The 25,238-nt window shown below is 37.8% G+C and overlaps 1 protein-coding gene across 1 annotated transcript in view; it reads left to right on the top strand.

Annotated features, from left to right (window-relative positions):
* Nucleotides 1–23,142, top strand: part of LOC121422095 (beta-1,4-galactosyltransferase 5-like) — a 41,460-nt gene extending 18,318 nt beyond the window's left edge. The window contains exons 4-9 of the mRNA XM_041616910.1: nucleotides 2,150–2,242; nucleotides 4,648–4,916; nucleotides 12,083–12,199; nucleotides 13,564–13,751; nucleotides 20,603–20,830; nucleotides 21,897–23,142. Of these exons, the coding sequence (XP_041472844.1) occupies nucleotides 2,150–2,242; nucleotides 4,648–4,916; nucleotides 12,083–12,199; nucleotides 13,564–13,751; nucleotides 20,603–20,830; nucleotides 21,897–22,062 (1,061 nt within the window). The 3' untranslated portion in view covers nucleotides 22,063–23,142. The remainder of the gene's footprint in view (nucleotides 1–2,149; nucleotides 2,243–4,647; nucleotides 4,917–12,082; nucleotides 12,200–13,563; nucleotides 13,752–20,602; nucleotides 20,831–21,896) is intronic.
* Nucleotides 23,143–25,238: the final 2,096 nt, after the last annotated feature.

The raw sequence follows: 25,238 nt of genomic DNA on the forward strand, positions 1-25,238 counted from the left end.
GTGTGTTTTCCTAGGTAACCACTTCTAAAAAGGTAAAAATCAGTTTTCAAATCGTTCACACAGTCAAATCCCCCAGCTAGTAAGTTACATACTTGACATTTATTTGTATACATGTATGTGATATAATATTATATTATAAGCATGTTTCCTTTACATACTTCCTTTGCATTCTTTCAAAATTATTACTTTGCATCCCTGTAATACTGCTGTGGAAGTGCATGAAGAACAGTATCGTAAAAATTGGTCGCAATGAACCTACATGTATATCCGTGTTATGTTGTAACTAAATCCTTCACAGGTAGATTGAAGACCCCCTTTACACCAAACATGTAAACATGCTATATAGTATTCTACCGCATGTTTTGCGGGATGTTTTGACTCATTGGTCAACATATAAAACTGCACTTGAACGTGTAGATCGAGATAGTCGGAAGCCCCTAGAGTGTTAATACGTTGATTATGAATGCTTAAAACAGAGTCGTTAACTGAAATAACCTCTCTCAAAATTTTCATAGAAGTAATGTTCAACTACATAAGGACACTTTGAAGGATTGAGTGGCATAGATATTTTTTGTGGTGACTAAAAAAGAAGAAGAAAGAAAGCAGTCATAAGTGTGCTGAAAAAGAACTACGTTTTTCCTCCAGTTCAAATAAGATTGTGACCCGGATTTCGTGAATTCTCCTGGCATAATTCACCATTTATAATAGCATCAAACAAGTGAACACAATTGCTGGTTATATCCCGACAGGGAAGTGACTAAAAATACCAGCACAACTTCCAAAATCATACATTAATAGCCCCCCCCCCCCCCGCCCTTTTTTTATAAGTGGTTTTCTTTTTGAAACCCAGATACAGCCCGCCAAACGACTTTTTGGTATCCCCTCTTCAAATTTTTTTGCTCACTCATGCGTGAATGAGAAATAAATTGAGTGATTTCAGATGAAATAGGAGATTCTAAGCTTTACAATGGTAGGTCATTTGTCTATTGTATTTGTGATTAAGTTATGATAAATCTCGGTTTCGTTTTTTGTGGGACGCAGTATATTTTGGGAGATAGGTTGTTTCTATTAGGGAGATTTTGCTCCGCGATGTACGGTGGATTCGCGAACACAGAAAATGTGATGAGTGCGTCGTGGTCTAGTGGTTCTGAATCTTGCTTTTCAAACAGAGGATCGTGTGTTCGAATCCTGTTCATGGCTGTTTTCCTTCAGCAAAAGATTTATCCACACTGTGCTGCACTCGACCCAGGTGAGGTAGATGGGTACCGGCAGGAAGTAATTTCTCGAAAAGCTGTGCGCACCAGAATTGGTAGACTAGCTTAGTCAACATGGTCAAGGGCGCCTTGAGCACCTAGCAAGGTGGATACGTGCGCTATACAATTACTCGTATTATTTAAAATGTATTGTCTTAAAAATAGGTTCACAACATGGGTATTTTTAGTATTAAAAAATAGCACATTGTTTAACAAGTTGTTTATGAAAAAAAATTGTGGTAATTGTTTAAAAATTTTAAAAAACTTATTAAAAGATTTTAAACAGTAATTTAAAGATTTTAAACATTTATTTGAAAATGTTTACACAGTTCTTTAAAAATTTTCATTAAATAATTGCTAGAATGACGGGCTTAAACAACGTGTTTAAATTTTAAACAGCGTTTTTTACAATCTAGAGTAAATTGCGGGGAAATAGCTCCAACCTACTTTTTGTGAAAAAAAAATCATATGCTTTTTTTTATTTTAAGCCCAAAATTACAGATTCAATTCAAATAGCCTTTTACATTTATATATTCCAGTTAACATCATTATTTTCATATAAAGTCATATAGATTCATTGAGCACAAAAAATATAAAAGAATGTGAATAATTCACAAATAATGTTTCAACAGGCGTAAATTGCAGGAAATAAAACATTGTAACGGAATTCACTGGAAGAGCAATACGCAATTAGAACAAACAAAAAAAATAAGATTTAAACGACGGGAAGATCTATTTAAAGTTCTACAAAGGATTTCGTGTAACTGAAATTTATGTATTATATAAAACCATTGAATATGTTCGGACTTTATACGATTGATTCATTGTATCTATTCAATTATTAATTTAAGGGTAATAACCATTTCAATTATTCAATTTATACTTCTATTCTGCAGGTATTCCGAATCCTTTAAAGCCGGAAACATCCTTTCGACAACCTCCACCAGCACAGGTGTTGACGACATGCCCAAATCAAGATGTCCTCCCAAGTAAGTCACTCATCCGAATTTGAGACCAACTAAACAAAAAATATCAATAAAATCCCATGAGGTAGTAAAAAAATGCTTTATACAACCTTCTAATTTTCCAGAAGATTTTGATCGCAAATAAAAAAACAAATACTGTTTTGAAGCATATCAATCAATGTCTTAGTAAAATAAAACATTAAAATAAGATGGTCTAGGTAAAAGAAAATGTAAACATAGTTGTTTTTCATGAACTTTTAAGATGGCTGCCAAAATTATCAAGTTTGAACCCCGTGGGACACGATTTGGCAATGGGAACATCAAGAGTCATTAACTAGACACTTCAGGCAATGCATAAAAGTTGGTTAAAATATTCTCAGATGTTGCCCGGAAACCCCCATTTCCTATAATTGACTCTATAATTATATATGGACAAGGGCTTTCGGGGGTTGAAAGTGGGGGACCGGGCTGAGCCAAATGTGTGTGTGTAAGGGGGGAACCTTGCAAGAAATCACAAACAAATAAGCTGTTAATTTCATTTTTCACAAGAAGTGGGGGTAGGTGAAGTCCCCCCCCCCCCCACTGGTTTCCCCTTCCAAGATCACTTCCCGATTACTTTAGTACTTATACACGGAATAGCCGTGGTGTGGTGGTTCTGACTCTCGCCTTGTAAACAGAGGGTCGTGCGTTCGAATCCCACCGCGGTCTAGCGTCCTTTGCCACTCTTGATTCAAGTGCTAAATGGGTACCCGGTAGGATGCGAAAGATATTGTATGTTTGATTTTGCCAGTGCCATAATGTGGCTGCGATGAATGCAAGGAATGCTCCCCAGGGAGTGGAAATTGTGCACTTTTCGTGCTTGATTGAAATGAATCCACTGACCGGGGTAATAATATGCTGTACAGCGCTATTTGGGCCATTCTGGGAAAAGCGCTTTATAAAAATTGGCTATTATTATTATTATATCTTAAATGTTCCTTTTTAATTTAGTCTATCGCCAGATCAGACGTTCATTTGTTCATGAGAGAATAGATAGGACATAAAGGTTTCAGAGCATTATTCTTGTTATATCCTGGATGAAATGTTTGCCCTCCAAATGGAGTGAGGAAAACAAATTAGGGGTATGGTTGTCAAGATCCAAAGGGAATAATGTTGTGTCACATCAAAATTGCAGGATCTGGAAGTGTTCTCATCATTCACATGCTACATTCTTACTGTTTGTGCAGTATTATTCTTAAACTTTTGTTGATCTTATTCTTTGATTTTCTGTTTCGTACGAACTTATTTGTTCAGGGGTTCCCTTTTATTTTTAGTGTCTCGAAAACAAACATTTTTTTGTCATGATTGTTTTGTTTTTAATTTTGATTTTTTTTTTTGGGGGGGGGCTTAATGAGAGACACTCTGAACATGATATCGAGTTTTTCAATGCCACGCAGAACATATTCTACAACACAGCAGATATACTAAAACTGCCAGTGAAAATGACTATGAAAAGCTAAGAGGTTTTTGTCAAAAATTGGTGAAGCGCGGGAAAGCCGTTTCGTCCTCGGTTTCCGAGCTGACGAGAAATCCCAGGGCCTGGACGAAACTGAAGTTGTGATTCACCAAACTTTAGCAAATAGTAAATGTAGGTTGCTCTTGAAAGGGTTTAGCGCCACGTTATGAACACTCGCTATTGTAACATTAAGACCCCTGGGGCCGATTGCACGAAAGGGTCTTTGCAAGAACCGTCTTTCGTGTCGCCCATCTTTTATGATGCACCATGTGAAACGCATTTGAAATAAATCATCTGCAAACATATTTTCTTCCGTTAAATTAAACCAAATAACTGCTTATAAAATGATGTGATATATCATGAAATTGTATAAAATTTGATTTAAAAGCAAACTAACGAATCTTATTCTTTATCATAAATTTCAGAAACACCCCGCCTAAAGCGTATCATAAAAGATGGGCGACACGAAAGACGGTCCTTGGAAAGACCCTTTCGTGCAATTGGCCCCTGTTGTATAGTAGTAACTTCCTCTACTTTAAAGTTAACGTTGATTTGCGTTTAAAAATCCGAGCTGCATGGTCCGAATGGTCACATGTGTCTGTGATATTTTAAAACAAAAATGAAGCCCTGAAAATATTCCGCCCCAAAATCATTATTTAATGCTAAAAAGAGTGAAATATGAAGTAACCGGAAACACATCAATCTTAATTACATCCAATACACTATTGTATTATATCAATCTCCTCAGGATTTTAGTTAAAATTATGATTTTTTAGTCACAGATATCTTGCAAAAATGTGCACGATTTTTTTTCTTCCTTGGTTTTATTTTAATCCATGTGAACACTATAGAAATCACCATTAATCAAAGTTTAATGTTATCTCTTGTAAGGCCATTGTAATGTTGTCCTATACATTTCATTTGATTTTCGAAGATGAGAGGCTTACACCAAACAAAGAAGCTACGACCGTTCAAAGGGTCAACGAATTCGTATTCGGGAAGTTCTTACCAAAGACACAAGCCATGACTGACGTGGCCAACCAAACTCTCCCGAGCATCATCACGAAGCGCAAGTCAATCAGGGAAGCAGCGGACGAGATTGATAAGACGCTCACGGAGCTGAACCTCGCTGTCGACTTCGATGACTACCGGCTACTTCCTGGTGGTCATTGGATCCCACTGTCGTGTAACCCCCGTTGGAAGGTGAATATTATATATATACATCTAGATATTGAATTGTCAGGCATTATGTCTTTGGATGTCATTCGGAGGGTCACGTGACATTTGCTCCTGCGATAATCGTTCCGGGCTTTAATAGTTTCATCTAATATTTAGGGTTAGGGTTGCAGTATGGTTTTATGTTAGGTTTAGAGTTAGGTTTAGGGTATGGTTTAATTTTACATCCAGGGTTAAAGTTGGTCATTCGATTAGTGTGTAGAATTTAGAGCGGAGCAATTGTCGCCGGAGTAAAAATTTGATGGAAGCCAGTAAGTGTGACTAGGGCTTAATTCAAATTTAATCCAAGCCCATCTTGCTTCAAGGCCTCTCTCATTGGTCTTCAGTAAATTTGTCAGCCATTTTTTATTGTAATATAAATGCGCCCCTTTGAAAAGCGATCTTGCACTAAAAACCTCGAAATTGAAGACCTATAGTAAAACGCTAACAATAAGCTCACAAAGGACCTGTCACAACCGGTGATGTGGCAGCGATGCCTAATGTTACAACGATGCATTACTCTTACACTGAAATAAAAGGAAAGGCGCGATAGCTCAGTCGGTAGAGCGGGGGATTCGTATTCCGGTGACCCGGGTTCGATTCCCACTTGGTGCGCTAGTGCCCTTTGTTAAGGCATTAACCCTCAGTACCAGGTCTTTCGGAGGGGACTTTAAGCCGTCGGTCCTCTGGTTGCTTGCTTACAAGCATTCATGCTTTCTTAGCAAACAGGTAAAAAAATCACCACCAATAAATGTTATGACTTCACAATCCGACAGATGTGACTGGGCGTACACAGCAAAAACTGTGGTGTTAACCGATGTATATAGAGGACCACACCAGTTATTTTACACCAGTGTTGGTGGTGTTAGTTTTACACCTATAGGTGTTATTACAACACCTTTGGTTGTTACATTATCACTCTTTTGTGTTATGTTCAATCTCTAGGGTGTAATCTTAACACCTCAGGGTGTGGTCCTCTATTAACACCAATTGGTGTCAACTTTAACACCACAGTTTTTACAGTGTAGGGGAAGGCGGGGTAAGTTGAGCATAGGGGCAAGTTGAGCCACCAGCCCCAGGCCAATAATGAATGAGTCAGACATTGTGGTGGTGTCATGTATTGATGAAACATAGCATAACCCCTTACCCCACCACATTGTTTCCAACTTTGAAACAAAAAGTAGTGTTTTAGAGGGAAAAATATGAATTTCAGCCAAAAAAAATAAAAAAGGGTGTGAAATAGATAAGTGCTTTATAAACACACAGGTCTTTAAATATAATAAAGACATGATATCAACATTATTAGTCCAGGTATGGATCTTCATTCTTGTCATAGTCTTTTATATGATGGATGCATAATAAATGTGTGGATATAAAATTATCGTACTAAGTTCGGACTGGGGTAAGTTGAGCCACACAGCATGGGGCAAGTTGAGCCATGGTAATTCATATGGTAATGTATCTTAAAAAACAAACAAACCATAAATATCGATTGAAATGCAGGCTGAAAGGAGCAAATTTACATGACTGCTCTTTTCCTTTTACAGGATGTTAGTATTTATAGAGAATTAGCAAGTGAAAAGACTTTAAACAAAAAATTGACATGCTGGTTCTCCCCCATACATTTTGTACATAGTTTTTGTGGCTCAACTTACCCCAGAAGATGGCTCAAACTTACCCCATATATGGGGCAAGTTGAGCCATGTGACATCGTTTTTTTCAAAGGTCACGATGACTTTCAGTGTGGGGATAGAAAGTTATATGTAGGTGGAAAATATTTCAGAAGAATTAAATTTCAAGGCAAGGTACTTATTTCGACAAGATTATTAATCATATCAATTCTAACATGCAAAAAGCAAAAACTGTCACAACTTACCCCGCCTTCCCCTACTTTTAGCGCTCTGGTAGGCTAACAACGATTCTGGGCGGGCGGCACTGGTTTGGATAAAGTAATTCCACTGACCCCATGCAGGTTTGTGAAAAAAGTTAAAGGAGAATGAAACCATTGGAACAAGATAGCTTGTGTGAAAACAGAAAAATCAAAGAAACAGATCAACAAAAGTTATCAGAAAAATCGGACAAATAATGAGAAAGTTATGAGCATTTGAATATTGAGATCACTATTGCTATTGAGATAGCAAATTGGCAATGCGACAAAGATGTGTGATGTCACTGATGAACAACTCTCCCCATTACTTTAGTATATATTTCACTTGAATTGTCTCTTTTATCACATCTATCCATAGATCATGTGTTCTAACTACATGAGGGCATGTAATACATATTTTTTAAGAATACATAATGGATAAAGAGTTTGTATCATCGTAAGAAAAAGCAAAAAGAGACAATTTGAGGGTATTTTATAGTCCACCAAAGGGAAAGTTGTTCATCAGTGACATCACACATCCTTGTCGCATTGCCAATGGGAAGATCTCCATAGCATTAGTGATTGCAATATTCAAATGCTCATAACTTTCTCATTATTTGTCCGATTTTTCTCAAACTTTCTTTATTCTTATTCTTTGATTTTTCTGTTTCTACACAAGCCTATTTGTTCCAAAAGTTTCATTCCCCTTTAATAATGACTGTCAAAGATACATCGTGAAGCGCAGCTAAAATATTCATTCCATCATAAGAGACCAACATTCTAAGAAATCAGCTTTGGTGTATGCGTCATGCAGTGACTTCTTCAGGTCGCCACCTTAGAGGCTGATTCTAATGCCTTGCAATATTATTGTAAGCCTTGGTGATCTGCAGCTAGCGCATCCATGACTACTCCGTTTGTACATGTGCGTATTTCATATCCTCTGAGGGAGGGCTACTGGCGCCCACAAATGTCGATCAGGGTTGGATCCGGGGGGGGGGGGGAGCCTGCCCCGCCCCTTGTTTTGGGGAAACCTGCAGAAAGAGGGTTCATTTTAACTTGAGAGAAACGCTTTAAACAGAAAGAAAAGTAAGAAGGAGGTTTTACACCCATTAATTTACGTCCTCGAATCGGCCGGCCCGACCCCCGTAGGCGAACTCGCGGTGGCACCGCATTCTGTCAACTTTAAGTCATCAAAACGCACATTTTAGTTATGAAATCGATAATTTTTGACATAGAGTGAATGACCTCAGAAACGCTGAAATCGCATAAAAAGGGGTTTGATTTTTCCTTTTTTTCTGGGGGAGCCACCCTTCATTGTGCAAAGTCATCGCATCCATTATTAATCTCGACCCATTTTTATGTGCAGTATGGCTCTGACATTAACTTCTCAAACTCTTCTTGCTCAGCTATGCGTGAACTATTCATGTAATTTTATATCAAAATGAAGAAAGGCTTAATTTCATAATCATGTAAAGAAAGCACGTAAATCCCCTAACTATGTTAACAAATAAGATTGAATCCCGGTTTTCTTTCCTTAAAGGAGATTGAAACCATTGGAACAAGATAGCTTGTGTGGAAACAGAAAAATCAAAGAAACAGATCAACGAAAGTTTGAGAAAAATCGGACTAATAATGAGAAAGTTATGAGCATTTGAATATTGCGATCACTAATGCTATGGAGATTGCAAATTGGCAATGCGACGAAGATGTGTGATGTCACTTGTGGACAACTCTCCCCATTACTTTAGTATATATTTCACTTGAATTGCCTCTTTTATCACATCTATCCATAAATCATGTGTTCTTTCTACATGAGGGCATGTAATACATATTTTTTGAGAATACATTGTGGATAAAGAGTTTGTATTATCATAAGAAAAAGCAAAAAGAGACATTTTGAGGGTATTTTATAGTCCACCAAAGGGAAAGTTGTTCATCAGTGACATCACACATCCTTGTCGCGTTGCCAATGTGAGGATCTCCATAGCATTAGTGATTGCAATATTCAAATGCTCATAACTTTCTCACTAGTTGTCCGATTTTTCTCAAACTTTCTTTATTCTTATTCCTTGATTTTTTTTCTTTCTACACAAGCCTATTTGTTCCAAAGGTTTCATTCCCCTTTAACATGTTTAAGGGATGTACAGTATAGCCAATACGTAGTTTTCGCATTTACTAGGGGAAATTCTCTGCAACGCATCGCTTCCTTTGAAAACGCAATTGAAATCACATTGGAGAGTTGAGAGGCTTTTGTCGAAAGTTGGTGGACTGGGACAGCAGATCATCCGAAGATTTGCACCGGACAAACAATTGCAAAGTTTGTTGTTGTCCAGAATCATGATATTCCGATGCTGGCCCGGTCCACCAACTTTTGACGAAAGTCTCTCAGCTCTCCGTTGTGATTTGACTTGCATAATTTTCAAAGGAATCTACTGCGTTGTAGAGAGTTTTTTTTTCGAAGTAAATGCGAAAAATCAGGAATAAAATTTATGCGCACTTGCTCTTATCATGAAGAGGTTGAGTATCCAAACATGCTAAGAAAAGACTGAATGCCACAATTAAACTGAATTTTCCCATATTTAGCCCCATCGGATATAACACTAGTGTCAATAACCATATCATAAGATATTTCCTCGTATATAGTTTTTACGCTGCTGGTACCATATATATATATATATATATATATGTATAGACGAACAACTAATTATATTCTCTCTTTGCGGGGTGTCTCTTCAAAGTAGTTCAATGGCATTGCATCAATTGACTGTTACCTGCTCTCTAAGATAAAAGAATGTATTTGCAGTAATACTTATTTCATGAGAACGGCTTTTAAATCAAGGTTTCCATAATATTATTATAGATCTAGATCTGGTACGTTAATGTAAATTTATCTTTGCGAAATCATCGAATTTTAGCTGAAACTGATAATTTTGATGATGACTAGCACAGAAAAGCATATGTAGGATAGTGTATTAATATTTCCTGGAAAAAGACGAGACATTGTATGGAACTGCGTGCTTTTAATATTTTACTCACTTCTCAGTTTTGTTCTCACTAACTGCACATTTTATTCCACTTAGCACGTATACATTAATACAAACAAACAATTAAAAAAATCATAATTTTGTCATATCATAAGATAATACCACGCATGTACAGTTGTTGTAAACATGTTCGCTTCATGATTCTTTTGTAAATTGAATTGCTTTCGTGTTTGATTTTGGAATAAAATCTTTCTATGAAAAAAAAAAAATTCAGTGGTCATTTTATGGGATTCTGTTCGAACTCATTTTGAGATCTTTACGACAACTGGCGTTTACTTTTGAAGCTGCAGGGAATAAATCAATGCAGCTCGTCATCTTGAAACCAAGGGGTGTCAAAGTGGCTCTCAACCGAGAAATCGTGGGGGGTAGGGGCTGATTTTTTTCACAGCCGAGAGGACGCGGTTTGCTTCGGTTCGATACAAGGATTATCGGATATTTTTTTTTTGCAACCACTACGTAGAAGCTTACTGGAACGTAGATAATCAATTGTCAAAATTGAGCCCTTTATGGCAAAGCATTCTTTGTAGAAAATATGTGAATCAAGGGGTCAGTTTCGACTCTGGACAAACAAGATATTTTCAATTTTTCGTCAGCTCAGAATTTTAGGACGATCTGCTGTCCTGATGTTCTTGGAACCTTCCCCGTTGCAATGAGAAAACTCGCTATCCTGTGATAAGTGCCATGAGTTGTTGCCCAACGTTTCATATTTCGTTCAATATGAAACCAAACAGCTGTTCATACAGAAAAGCAATTAATTAATGTCTATAGTAACATGATTTATAGTGCAAATCACGTATATATAGACATTACTTGCTTTTCTGTATGAACAGCTGTTTGTGTCTAGAGTAACGTGATTTGTAGTGCAAACTATCCGGTATGTGTTTCTTGGTGTGTCCGTTCTAATACTAATTTGTATAAAATATATTTATCAATTCATACTTCTTTGCGAAGATATTGTATTACATTTTGATTCCTTGATAAAACACATAATTACAAAGACTCACTCAGTCAAGGCCTGGCGCTTGTTACGTAATCGACATCAGTTGGAAAAGAAAGCGATGGAGAAATGGGTCGTAGACCTTCCAACCAAAAGAAAACTAAATTTTTCAGCTTGAACTTTTAATTCTATAAGCATAATACATGACGTCATTATGGTTTATCAATCAATCAAGCAATTGCTATTAAAGATTTTTCTGACTGAGGATTGTTTAGAACTTCCGACAACTCGAAGTAAGAGATAATTAGGGATCCCCAAATCGGTAAATTCGATTTTTTTTAATTGTATTAGACTGACAGGCTCACATGATTATTGTGTGCGAATAAATAGGTCTTTTGAAGGTCTATAGGTTCTATTTCCCCACAATTTTGTCAGTTTCTTGCCTCTTTAATATCCCCATGGTAAAACCAAGGCTACATGCGGTCTGATAACGGTGACGTCACGGTGGTGACATTTGCTCAGCAGCTCAGGTGACAATTACTGTGGGCTTTATATCGTCTAAGAAATGGAGTTAGGGCTGCAAGAGGATTTAATGTTAGGTTTAAGGAAGGGTATAGTGTTAAATTCAGGCTTGAAGTTGGTCATTCCATTAATGTATGAAATTTGCAGCGGAGCAATTTTCACCGGAGCAAATATCATAAAATCGGTCGTTGCTCCGTTGCCTTGTTTATTCCGTTGAACGGAAATAAATAAATCTAAATCAAATCTAATATAGCAGCATTTGAACATAACGAATTTGCCGTGTTTCATGAAGTTTGTTATAAGCTACTGGAAATCCCTGCGTATGATTGATTGACAGCAAATAGGCAGTGTCACGTGACTTTCCATCAGGTGCTGGCTTCCATTACTTTCATTAAGAATTTTACAATTTATTTAAAGCAAGTTTGCCATTTTTTTAAATTTCACTTCAGAAGTCATGAATATTCTACAGTTTCGTTGGCACTTCTCGAAGCAAAACTTTGAAATTAACATAAAGACATCAACAGATTAAAGCGGTGACTAATAGAACAAATGTCGCAAAAATATCAGAGCTTTACCAAAGATATAGGGTAAAACCTTAATTTCCGTATGTTTCACTTAAGTAATAAACAGAATTACCTCGCCAAATTAGCCTCATCAGAGTGACAGCCGTGCGCCGAACTAGCTTTAAATAATATGCCTTAACTCGAAGCTATTTTTTTATAAATGTATTTTGTTTTACAAAACATTGCTTTTAAATTCAATCTTTTTCTTATTTCTGCCACAGGTCGCTATTGTGGTACCGTTTAGAAATCGCTTTCATCACCTCCCAATTTTTCTCCGCCACATTGTGCCATTGCTCAAAAGACAAAAGCTGGAATTCTCCATCTTTATTGCCGAGCAGGTAATGACCTCTGTATTTGAAGTGAAGAAGCAGATCTGAATGAATAATAATGATAGGTTTGATGATGATAAAGGGTGATGATGATAAGGATGATGATGGTGGTATAACACTACTTCTACTACTACTACTACTACTACTACTACTACTACTACTACTACTACTACTACTACTACTACTACTACTACTACTACTACTACTACTACTACTACTACTACTACTACTACTACTACTACTACTACTACTACTACTACTACTACTACTACTACTACTACTACTACTATTACTACTACTACTATTACTACTACCACTATAGTAGCAGTAGTACTACTGCTTATAGAAATAGTAATCATCATGATACAACAATTATGAAGCTAATGATGATGAGCAATATTAAAGGTATATGATATGACAATGATAATCAGAGATAGTGTACTATTAAGTACTACTATCACAAAATATGATAAATGAATACTAATAATCAAGATGGATGATGATGCTTATAATTATGATGATGAAAATGATGATGGTAATAATGAACATGATTATTAGAATACCAAATATGAAAATATAAAATACATACATAAGCAATGAAGTGGGTTGGTCATGATTGTGAATATGCACGTCATTTCACTCCTATAACTTAAATTCCATGGACGACTTCCTTGAAAAAGACTTAAGTCACTAACAATCAATGTGTGATATTATGTTGTCTAGATTATCATATCCATTTGTACAATTGTAATAATAGTTTATCATAATGACATTTCGTATGCATGATCATATTTAAAGGGGCAGATCCAACTTTCATGTATATATAGCCACTGGTGGATCCGGGGGGCACAGCCGTCACTTGTCCCCACCCCCTTTGAGAAGCATAATTAAAATTTGTACTACACAAATGCCATTAAAACAGAGGTGTGTCCCTCTTTTGAAATCGAAGACCTTTATTATTTTTTGTCAAGTTTTATCTGGTACGAACGATCCTTATTTTGTGATTGAAAACCTTTATTTTTTTCTTGCTTGTCAAAGTATTTCAGATACGAAATATCCTTAGTTTGTGGTTGTAAACCTTTTTTTTTGCTTGTCAAAATTTTCCTCCGAAAAATTTGCCCCCTCCCCTTTTGATAATCTTGGATCCACCCGTGTATATGGCGGCATAAAATATTTGTCCATCAAGCAAGAAATAAAAGACAAAATGAAAAGGGATCGAAGCGGGGATTCAATGGACAATAATACACAGGTTAGGGAGTTGCAGGGGGGGGGTGGCACGTACCAATGTGATTCACGCCAGAGAATACAGACCATTGTTGTAGTCGAGTAAATCTTACTAATCATTCCTTTTTTCTCTCTCCCTCTCAATATAGAGAAATGACGAACGTTTTAACCGAGCGATGTTAATGAACGTCGGTTTCGTCGAGGCCCTAAATTTTACGAACTACGACTGCGTGGTCTTCCACGACATCGATCACCTTGCCGTCAATGTTAAAAATTATTTCGGCTGTGATAACATGCCCCGACATTTTATATCCGGAGAAAAAATATGGGAGTGGAAGTAAGTTGCTCTTTCAACATTTATTCTACTCTTGTACATACTACTAGTCTGCATGCACAGACTCAAATTTGATATTTTAACCATTTATCATGTTTATAAACATGTCCAGAGTGAAGACTATACTTCAAACCGCCAGTATGTGTCAAGGAAGAGGCAATCACACTGAAGAGTCAATCTAGTCTCGCTACTTCAGAATCTACATCATGCACGATGCTAGTTGCGAAAACCAACGGTCTGTGTTTGAAGACTAATATGCGACAGTGACAACAACGAAACCGACTCCAGACCAATCAAACATGTCAAAGCTATTACACTATTTCCAGTGGCATACCATCAAGGTCTGCGCCTGCAAACTAGTCGGAGGGGGTGATACCACGGAAAGGGGGGGGGGGGCGGGCTCGAGAGGCGAATGCCCCAATGATTTTTCAAGCTTTTAAAAAATAGGAAAGAAAAGAACAAACATGCAGAAAGCATGGATAAAGATGTCAGGGTTTGAAGTTTTATACTGTGACACCACGATTAATCAATTGAGAAAAAAATACGCATTGTTCAGCTCTATGTTTTCGACGCCCGCCCCAAGCACTATTTCATTTCATTTATTCATGCACTAAATAATCTTGCGTCAATCATCCTTCCCGTATTTCTGTAATGTCAACTATCCTAGCCTTAGCGATTATTGATTTTGAATCTAATTTGGTTTGTACTAATGTATTTTTACTTTTTCAGTTACTACCGCTATTGAATAGAAACAATTCACCCCCCCCCCCCCCGCCCCCAGTATATTCCCCTCATCCCAGGATAATGTATGATGTTAAAACATTTCCTAAAGTGTACATTGGCGATATATCTGCATATTCACCTCGAAATCTGCAATCCAAACAAAATTACGCTACCTGCCTCTAAGACACTGAAAATTCATCTCGAAGGGTTATACGCAATGCACTAAAGTATGAACAACTCTGTAAAACACCGTACTTCCTTAATTTATTCAGCCCATTGTCAGGTAATCGAGACTTTCGGAATGTAATTAATTACCGACCATCACGGCTATTTATCATCTCTCCCACTCATCATTTTACCCAAAGATGGCTGCATCTCTATTGTGTTTTGGTTTCTGTGAGTCATATGTGTACAGTGTGTGCGTGTTGGTGCATTATGCACGGGCATTGGGGGTTAAGCTTAATTGTGTATTTTTGTCATTTGCTCGATCTCTTCTCGCTCTTCCCATGTCTGGTGTTTATCTGCGCATGCTCATCGATCATCTCCTCGCGATATCTCATTTTCCCTCATCCCAATCTCGATCTCTTTGTTTTCATTAACATGCACACGCCACCCCCCCCCCCTTGATCCACCCTCTCTCTCTCTCCCACATCTCTCCCCTCTCCCTTCTGCATTTATTACCTCTTTCTATCCTGCCTCCACTCTTTTTTCTCCCTCTGTCTTTATCGATCTCCCTCCCTCCCATGGCTCACTCACAAACGCCCACACTCACTCCTCGTTGGCCCACTCCCCCTCATACACACAGACATCCACACTCATTCCTCGTTGGCCCGTGCATACACACAGACACCCACTACGATTTCTGATTTGCTTTTCGTTCATCAATATTAAAGAGCGTCATCTACGTCAACAAAATGTTTAAAGCGTCATATTTCATCATTTATTTATTTATTCATTTATTCATGCATGTTCACAATTTACAATGTAAAAGAATACACAGATAAATATATAAATATAAACGAAAAACAAGTAAATAATGAACATATATACAAAGGTGTTGCAACATAAGCTAAAGCTTGATTAGTTGAAGCACCTTTAAACTTGTATTGCATCAAAGCAAACAAAATAAAAATGTAATAATAAGGAAGAGAGGAAAGAAAGAGAAGAATGTAAAAGACTGCCGAGATATAACAATTAAGTGTCAAATCGTTATGAATATATGGTATAGTAATTCATCAAAGTTAAATTCTTCTTCAGTTACAAAGAATATAAAAATAGAAAACAAAATTACCTGCTAGCACTTTACAGATTCTGTAATTTTGAAAGGAGATTTTGCTTTACAGACAATTTAAAAGAATGTGAGGTTTTTTAAAATTTCGAATATTATGTGGAAGAGAATTGCAAACATCTGAATCACGGTGTCTGATTTATGAGCTGATACGGTGCGGGGATTAACCAAATGTATGTTCGATGACTGTCTTGTGCTATATGAATGGACGGTGCTATTAGGCTGAAACATTGAAGAAAAAAATCAGGGAGCATATTGGCATTAAAACGAATCATAATTAAAGCAGTTTGCAAAAAAATTATATATTCTACCTTCAAGCACTTCAGCTTTACAAATACGGGATTTGTATGGTCTCTGTAACCAGACCCAGTATGCGAACTGCTTTCTTTTGCAAGAGAAATATATTGGTAGTTGACACTTTAGTTGCAGCCCAAAGAACATAGCAATATGAAATATGTGGCAGTACAAGAGTATTGTATATCATCAATAATATCATATCATTAACAACTGTTTTTATCTTGATAAAATTCAAAGTAAACCACCGTTCTAGCACATATACGGGCAAGCTATGGGTGTCGATCTGTATTCATGGCTGTGGGCTGTTTATTCTCTTGTGAGGGATTTTTTTTATTGATATTCTATTTCATTATTCATGTATTCTTTTAGTTTGGGCGGAGGTCAGTGGCGTAATGAGACACGGCAAGACGGCGAAGTAAATTTTAAGATTAAGTGAGAGAACCGAGGGAGCCAAAAATGTATTTTTAATATATGAATCAATTTGTTATGACGGATTTTGTCATATTTAAAACATATATCAAAATCACTTCCAAAAGTTTGACTTATCTATTTAAAAAGCATTTTGAAATTAATTTAGCCCTTTATGTCATGTCTTGCCCTAAAACTTTAGTCTCATTAAGCCCCTCACCTCCGCCTAAACTAAAAGAATAATAAAATAAAAGCTATCAAAAAAAGATTCCTCAGAAGAAAAAAACAGCCCCAAACATGAATACAGATCTACACCCATAGCTTGCCAGTATATATGTTGTTTAATTTGAATTTATCAAGATAAATTTGAAATATGGCGTTTTAAACATTTTGTTGACGTAGATGACGCTCTTTAATATTGATGAACGAAAAGCAAATCAGAGAGCCGACGGCAATTTTGATGTTCGCGGTGCGATTGTCCGAATTCAGAATCACGGAGCGGAAAGAGTGTTCTGATTTTGTTTTTGATATATAAAACACAAATATAGAATTAGAAAACAGAAAAAGCTCAAAAGTATTTATGCTTTCAATTTTCTGTTTTTTGATCTACAAAAACGAAATCACAATACGTTTTCCTCGTGATTTCGCTTTTGTGTTTTCAACCAAAGCATGATCGGAACGAAAAAACGAATTATCCATTAGTACCTTGATTAGTCATTCCTCGTTAGTCCACTCTCCCTCATACACACATACACCCACACTCGATTCCTCGTTAGTCCACTCTCCCTCACACACACACACACCCACACTCATTCCTCGTTAGTCCACCCCCCTCATACACACATGCACCCACATACACTCCTCGTTGGTCCACTCTCCCTCATACACACATACACACACTCCTCGTTAGTTCACTCTCCCTTATACTCACATACACCCACACACACTCCTCGTTGGTCCACTCTCCCTCATACACCCACACACACTCCTCGTTAGTTCACTCTCCCTTATACTCACATACACCCACACACACTCCTCGTTGGTCCACTCTCCCTCATACACCCACACACACTCCTCGTTAGTCCACTCTCCCTTATACACACATACACCCACACACACTCCTCGTTGGTCCACTCTCCCTCATACACACATACACACACTCCTCGTTAGTTCACTCTCCCTTATACTCACATACACCCACACACACTCCTCGTTGGTCCACTCTCCCTCATACACCCACACACACTCCTCGTTAGTCCACTCTCCCTTATACACACATACACCCACACACACTCCTCGTTGGTCCACTCTCCCTCATACACACATACACACACTCCTCGTTAGTTCACTCTCCCTTATACACACATACACCCACACACACTCCTCGTTATTCCACTCTCCCTCATACACACAGACACACAGACACCTACACACAGACACCAACACACATTCCTCGTTAGTCCACTCTCCCTCATACACCCACATACTTTTTTTTTGTTTTGAATAATGTTTTATTCTGATTTCATAAACAAAAAGTTACATAGCATTTCAATTTAACATTTCGAATCATATATAATACTTTACACTTCATATTTTCACTTTTTTTCTCTAACTTAATAAAATCATAAGTCATATATATCTTTAGAAAACAATGAAACGAGTTATTATAAAAATGCTTAAAGACCAAACTTCCCCCTCCCCCCGCCCCAACACACACACACAACACACCACTGCCCAGAAGATCTGCTCACACTCATAAATAAGTCATGTTTTAAAGTACAAATCAATTCGATGAACAATTTTGAATATAACAAGCTCACGGGAGAAGCATTACATATATTGAAAGTAAATAAAGACTTACAACTTAACCTTGTCACAAGTTTACTGTTTCCCATTTTTGCAAGTGCCGCCCTAATTTCCCCATTTAATAGCTTTTTTCTTTTCTTGATCCTTATATTCTAAAATAAGTTTATGCATATCGTCAATGGTTGGTAAAACCCCCTCTCTAAATATAAGTAATATATATTTTACCATAAAGATAATAGTATTACAACTTTTTATTCTATTCGTATTGCCTGACAAACCAACAAATATATCCCGCACACACACACTTCGTTAGTCCACTCTCCCTCATACACACAGACACCCACACGCACTCCTCGTTATTCCACTCTCCCTCATACACAAATACACATACTCCTCTTTAGTCCACTCTCCCTCATACACCCACACACACTCTTCGTTAGTCCACTCTCCCTCGTACACACAGACACCAACACACACTCCTCGTTAGTCCACTCTCCCTCATACACCCATACACACTCTTCGATAGTCCACTCTCCCTCATACACACAGACACCCACACGCACTCTTCGTTAGTCCACTCTCCCTCATACACACAGACACCAACACACACTCCTCGTTAGTCCACTCTCCCTCATACACCCATACACACTCTTCGTTAGTCCACTCTCCCTCATACACACAGACACCCTCACGCACTCCTCGTTATTCCACTCTCCCTCATACACACATACACCCACACACACTCCTCATTAGTCCACTCTCCCTCATACACCCAAACACACTCTTCGTTAGTCCACTCTCCCTCGTACACACAGACACCAACACACACTCCTCGTTAGTCCACTCTCCCTCATACACCCATACACACTCTTCGATAGTCCACTCTCCCTCATACACACATACACCCACACACACTCTTCGTTAGTCCACTCTCCCTCATACACACATACACAACCACACAAATTCCTTGTTGGTGCACACTCCCTCATACACACAGACACCAACCCTCATTCATTGTGACCCATTCTCCCTCATATACACAGACACCCACAGTCATTTCTCATTAGTCCACTCTCATACACACACACACTCTCTCTCTCTCATACACACAGGAACCCACACTCACTCATTGTTTGCTCACTCCCCCTCATACACATACACATCAACACACACTCCTTGTTGACCGTGTACTCTCCCTCATACATACACACACACACTCTCTTTCTCTATCATACACACAGGCACCCTCACTCACTCCTTGCTGACCCGTGCACTCTACCTCATACACACACACACTCTCTCTCATACACACAGACGCCCATACTCACTCTTCCTAAATGCATCGTACACACTTACTCCCACACAAACCCCTCGGCGCTTTTTTCCCTGTACACACAAACACCCACTCTCACTCATCGCTAGCCTACTCTCCCTTTACATACGCACTCACTCCTCGTTAGCAAACTCTCCTTCATACATACAGACACCCATAATCACTCCTACTTGGCCCACCCTCCCTAAATGCGTCATACACACTGACTCCCACACGCTCCTCATTGGCCCACTGGCCGTCGAACACACAGACACAAACATTCACTACTCAATCTTTGGCCCACTCTCTTTTTCATACACAAACACGCACAATCACTCTTCGTTGGCCCACTTTCTCTCTGTAGTCTGCTTTCTATCGATCTCTGTAGGGATCTTGTGGTTCAGTAGATAAGTGTCTGGACTTTGAACAAGGTCCAGGGTTCGAAACTCACCATGGCCTTAAGCTACAAATGCCATTCTTCACCCGGGTGTAATAAATGGGTACCCGGTAGGAAGGGATGTCACTGAATACTCCGAGTACGCGCATCTGATCAGGGTAGCCGTGCTAATAACATGAATAATCCGAATATTTACCGTAGTATGAAGCGCTTATAGAAACATTTATTAAGCACGATTCAGCTGTTGTGTGTTATTATTAGCTCTCATAATTATCCCAACCACTCCTCTCCGTATTATTCTCTTCCTTTCTTTTTGTCTCTTCTCTTGTTGTCCCACGATTTTTGCTGTTCACGTTTTACATTTCCATGTCGACCTCTCTATATCATTAGCCGCCTCTCGAAATATGGATGCAGAAAAACTTGGAATTAATGAATAAAAAATTAATGAAAATCAATTGAATGATTGATTAAGATGAATATAGAAATGAATCAATCAGTATATGCCTAATAAGTTGACATTAATCAGTTATTGGTAAGTAGCTTATGAATTAATTAAACAAATATGCATACATTGCTGGTATAAAATAAACTCAATACTCTCCGTCGTTTTTGTCTCCCTGCAGGATAATATACGAAAATCTCTTTGGTGGAGTGACGGGGCTTACCACACAACAGTTCTATGACATCAATGGTCTGCCCAATGTCTACTGGGGATGGGGTGGTGAAGACGATGAATTCGCAAAGAGGGTAAAGGCTAAGGGTTTTAAACGATCGCGACCCAAAGGGGAGATCGGGTACTTCGATTCCGTCGTTCACGAAAAAAAGGAGTCAAGTCCGACTAACGAAGCAAGGTAAAGTCGTATTTTTCTTAATATATGTATATATCTAAAAGGACAAGTCCACCCCACAAAAAAATTGATGTGAATAAAAAAATCCAACAAACATAATGCTGAAAATTTCATCAACATTCGGATGTAAAATATGAAAGTTTTAACATTTTAAAGTATCGCTTAATTTCACAAACAGTTATATGCACACCCTGGTCGGTATGCAAATGAGGAGACTGATGACGTCTTGAACTCAATATTTCTTTTGTATTTTATTATATGAAATATGAAATATTCTAATTTTCTCATTGTCAAGTAAAACAGTGACTAATTCCTCCCTTGAAGTTACATATTACTATATGGTTCAGTCAAGTGGGTCCCTGTGGTCAAATTCGTAAAAAATGTAATATTGTATAATTCAAATAAAAAAACAAAAGAAATAGTGAGTGATGGACATCATCGCCTGACCTATTTGCATGTCACTGAGTTGTGCATATCACTGTTTTGTGAAAAAAATAAGCGAAACTTTAAAATGCCATATCATATTTTACATCCGATTTTGATGAAATTTTCAGCGTTATGCTATTTTGATTTTTTTTTTAATTCAAATCAGCATTTTGCTGGGGCGGACTTTACCTTTATAGATATGATTGCGTATACATTGAAATAATAACAACGTGTGTAAATGAATGTTGTCACCAAGAAATTAAGAGAATCTTAACTTTACCAATAAGAATGATAACAACAGGGTGTTGAAAAAAAGAAAATATCTATTGAAAAAAAAATCAAACCTATTTACAAAAACTGCAAAAAAACTTCCTTTCTTTCGACAGATTGTGTACTCTATTTGTTAAACCCGGGGTTTGATTGAATACATTGCTTGATTGTATTATTGATCTTTATTCAGACGCAGTTGAATACGCAATAATTAGTGCTGGGGTCGAGAGAAAACACTTGCAATGAAACTAAGAATAAATATTTAAGAAGTTTACACAGCAGTATACACTCAGCAATAACACTATGAACGAACGTAGACCACCCCCTCCCGATTAACTGACAAATACGATTTTATTATGTTACTTTTGTACAGGTTTTGTCTTCTTAATAACTACGTTCATAGGAAAACCACCGACGGTGTATCAAACTTGAGATATGAACAACCGACAATAGAACTGCATCCTCTTTATACCAACGTCTCTGTCAACATCCAGAAGCTACCTTGGAATCCTCGTTGGCCAAGGTGTGAAGGGCAGTAGCGTATTTATCATTATTATACTATAAGTGTTGTACACCTTGATGGTGTTAACATCAGTGCCTTGGGCTTTCATGCATGATGAATGATGTAGAAGACTACACCTTTGTACACTTCAAAAGCTATGGTGTTGATGCCAGTATCTTGGGCTTTCATGAAAAGAATGGATGAAAAGGACAATAACATTTGTGCACTTCAAATGTCATGGTGTTAACATCAGTGCCTTGCGCTTTCCTCGATAGTGAGTACATGTAGAGGATCTGTACACTTCAAAATTCATGCTTTCTACATCGTCGTCTTGTCTTGGGCTTTCCCGAATAGTGAATGACTGTACAGGGCTATAACACCTTTGTTCACTTCGAAAGTATTGGTGTTTAACATCAGTAACTCGGACTTTCCTCAATTGTGAATGGATGTGGAGGACGATAACACCCTTGTACACTTGATCAAAAGCTTTCGAATAAGAAGCTATCTACACTTCAAAGGCCACGGTGTTAACCAACATCGGTGTCTAATTAGTCTTTCATATTATGGTGAATGAATGTATAATGACGGACAATAACACCTTTACTAAGCGGGATGTATACTTCAATAGTCGTACAGGGTGTTAGCATCGAGTGTCTTGGTCTTTCAAGGAGAATAAATGACGCTCCGTTGACACTAGATTATTGAAGAGTGCTTGTCATATTGCTGCATTTATGAGAGCAGCCAATTATGCTGCCCCAGCGACATACATTCCTGATTAAAAGAGAAGTCCGCCCCAACAAAATATTGATTTGAATAGAAACAAAGAGAGAAGTCAAACAAGCGTAACACTGGAGATTTCATCAAAATTAGATGTAAAAATTATGGCGCTCTAGATTCAAATATATATCCACAAATTTAGTGATTTCTTGACAATTTGGTGTGTTCTTTGTTTACTATAAAAAGGACATTTTGCAAATTTTCTGTAGAAAAAAATATGACACGGATGGATTTCCACAGAGTTACGGATTAATTGGATCAATCGGAACTCTTTGTAAGACAAGGCCCAGATCACCAGTCTAAGGCAGTCTTGCAGATCAATGATGTTAACAGAGGAAAAGACCAAACATTTTACGACACATTTGATGATGGAATCCTCTCTGAACACGAACTGCCAGTCTGAACACATAGGCCCGTATTCTGAAGTAGGGTTTGACTTCGAACATGGTCTAACTCTGTGCGAAAATTATGGGATGCCGAACTTTTCAAAATTTTGTTTACAGTGAATGCTTCTCATGTTTACTCTGCTCGTCATTAATTCTATAATGGTGGAGACAACTGTCATACTTGGGAGTCAAATGAGCTCCCAGGACCAAAATCCAGTTAAAACCAATTACAGCAAAACCAATTGAAACCAGTTGGCCAACTGGTTTCAATAGGGAAATTGGAACAACTGGTTCCAATTGAAAACCAGTTGCCAATTGGTTCCAGTTAAAACCAGTTGGCCAACTGGAACCAGTTGGCAATTGGTTTCAATTGGTTCCAGTTGTTCCAATTTCCCTATTAAAACCAGTTGAATCCAATTGGAGGCAACTGGTTTCAATTGGTTCCAGTTGAAACCAATTGGAGGCAACTGGTTTCAACTGGAACCAGTTGAAACCAATTGGTTTCCAACTGGATCCAATTGGAACTTCCAGTTGGAATGAACTTAATTAGTTACAAATTAATTAACGTTTGCACTATAAATATTGCTCATGCCAACACAGAAGCAGTGTTATATGTCTGTTAATACCAATGTAAAGGGCATTGATAAAACACAGACTTACATATGTATACATGTATATGGAAGATCTTCAAATATATGTATTTTTGTTTGATGTAATTCGGTAACAGTTAGTGGTGTACTAATTATCTTTTAATCTGTTCTAATTATAATCTTTAACATTTATGAACATGGTTTTCACAGCTAAGTATTCTAAAAACTTATCTGAAAAAAGTGTGGTACTTCAAATTGAAAAAAATTCAATAGATACAATGTAAATTAAGATAAATCTGATAAAACATTGATAAGTGCACACTGGCAAAAAATATGCAAATTAACTGGTTTCAATTGGAACCAGTTGGGTTACTGGAAAATTTCCAATTGGAAACCAATTGGAAATCATTTCCAGTTACCCAACTGGATCCAGTTAGGATTTCCAGTTACCCAACTGGACCCAGTTAGGATTTCCAGTTACCAACTGGTTCCAATTAGAGTTCATTTCCAGTTACCCATCTTTCCAGTTAGAAGTCATCCCCAGTTGCCCAACTGGTTGCAGTTAGGATTTCCAGTTACCCAACTGGTTCCAGTTAGAAATCATTTCCAGTTACCCAACTGGTTCCAGTTAGGATTTCCAGTTGCCCAACTGGTTCCAGTTAGGATTTCCAGTTACCCAACTGGTTCCAGTTAGAAGTCATCTCCAGTTGCTCAACTGGTTCCAGTTAGGATTTCCCGTTACCCAACTGGTTCCAGTTAGAAATCATTTCCAGTTGGAAGTCATTTCCAGTTACCCAACTGGTTCCAGTTAGGATTTCCAGTTGCCCAACTGGTTCCAGTTAGGATTTCCAGTTGCCTAACTGGTTTCAATTGGTTTCAACTGGAAGTTGCTCAATTCCAGTTAAAACCAATTGAAACCAGTTGAAACCAATTGAAACCAGTTGGAAATCCAACTGGTTTCAATTGGATTTTGGTCCTGGGAGCTGATACATTGAACCTCTACTGTTATAGATTTACGTAGCAACTGGCTTTCCATAGTTTAACCACAACGTAGAACCAGAGTTTAATTTAAACCCGATTTCAGAATACGGGCCTATAACTTTAACAGTGTACTGAAATGTTGTCTTCGATGTTGAGTTAAGTCGGGCTCCGTTAATTTATTGTTACGTACACACACCAACATGACCAAATTTAGTTTTTACAAAGATTTCTTATAAAGTTTAGGTTATTTTAACCTATTTGCAATATGACATTACAATGAGACCTGGGTACCGTTTCATAAAGCTGTTCGTAAGTTAAGAGCGACTTTAAGAACGACTGGTGAACCCATCTTATGCGCTAAACCATCGTCAATTCAATATATACCGCAAGAAAAGAATCACCAGTCGTTCTTAAAGTCGCTCTTAACTTACGAACAGCTTTATGAAGCACCCACCTGGGGCCCGTTGCAGAAAGAGTTG

This window comes from Lytechinus variegatus, chromosome 9 (genome assembly GCF_018143015.1).
Source record: "Lytechinus variegatus isolate NC3 chromosome 9, Lvar_3.0, whole genome shotgun sequence".
NCBI classification, from domain to species: domain Eukaryota; kingdom Metazoa; phylum Echinodermata; class Echinoidea; order Temnopleuroida; family Toxopneustidae; genus Lytechinus; species Lytechinus variegatus.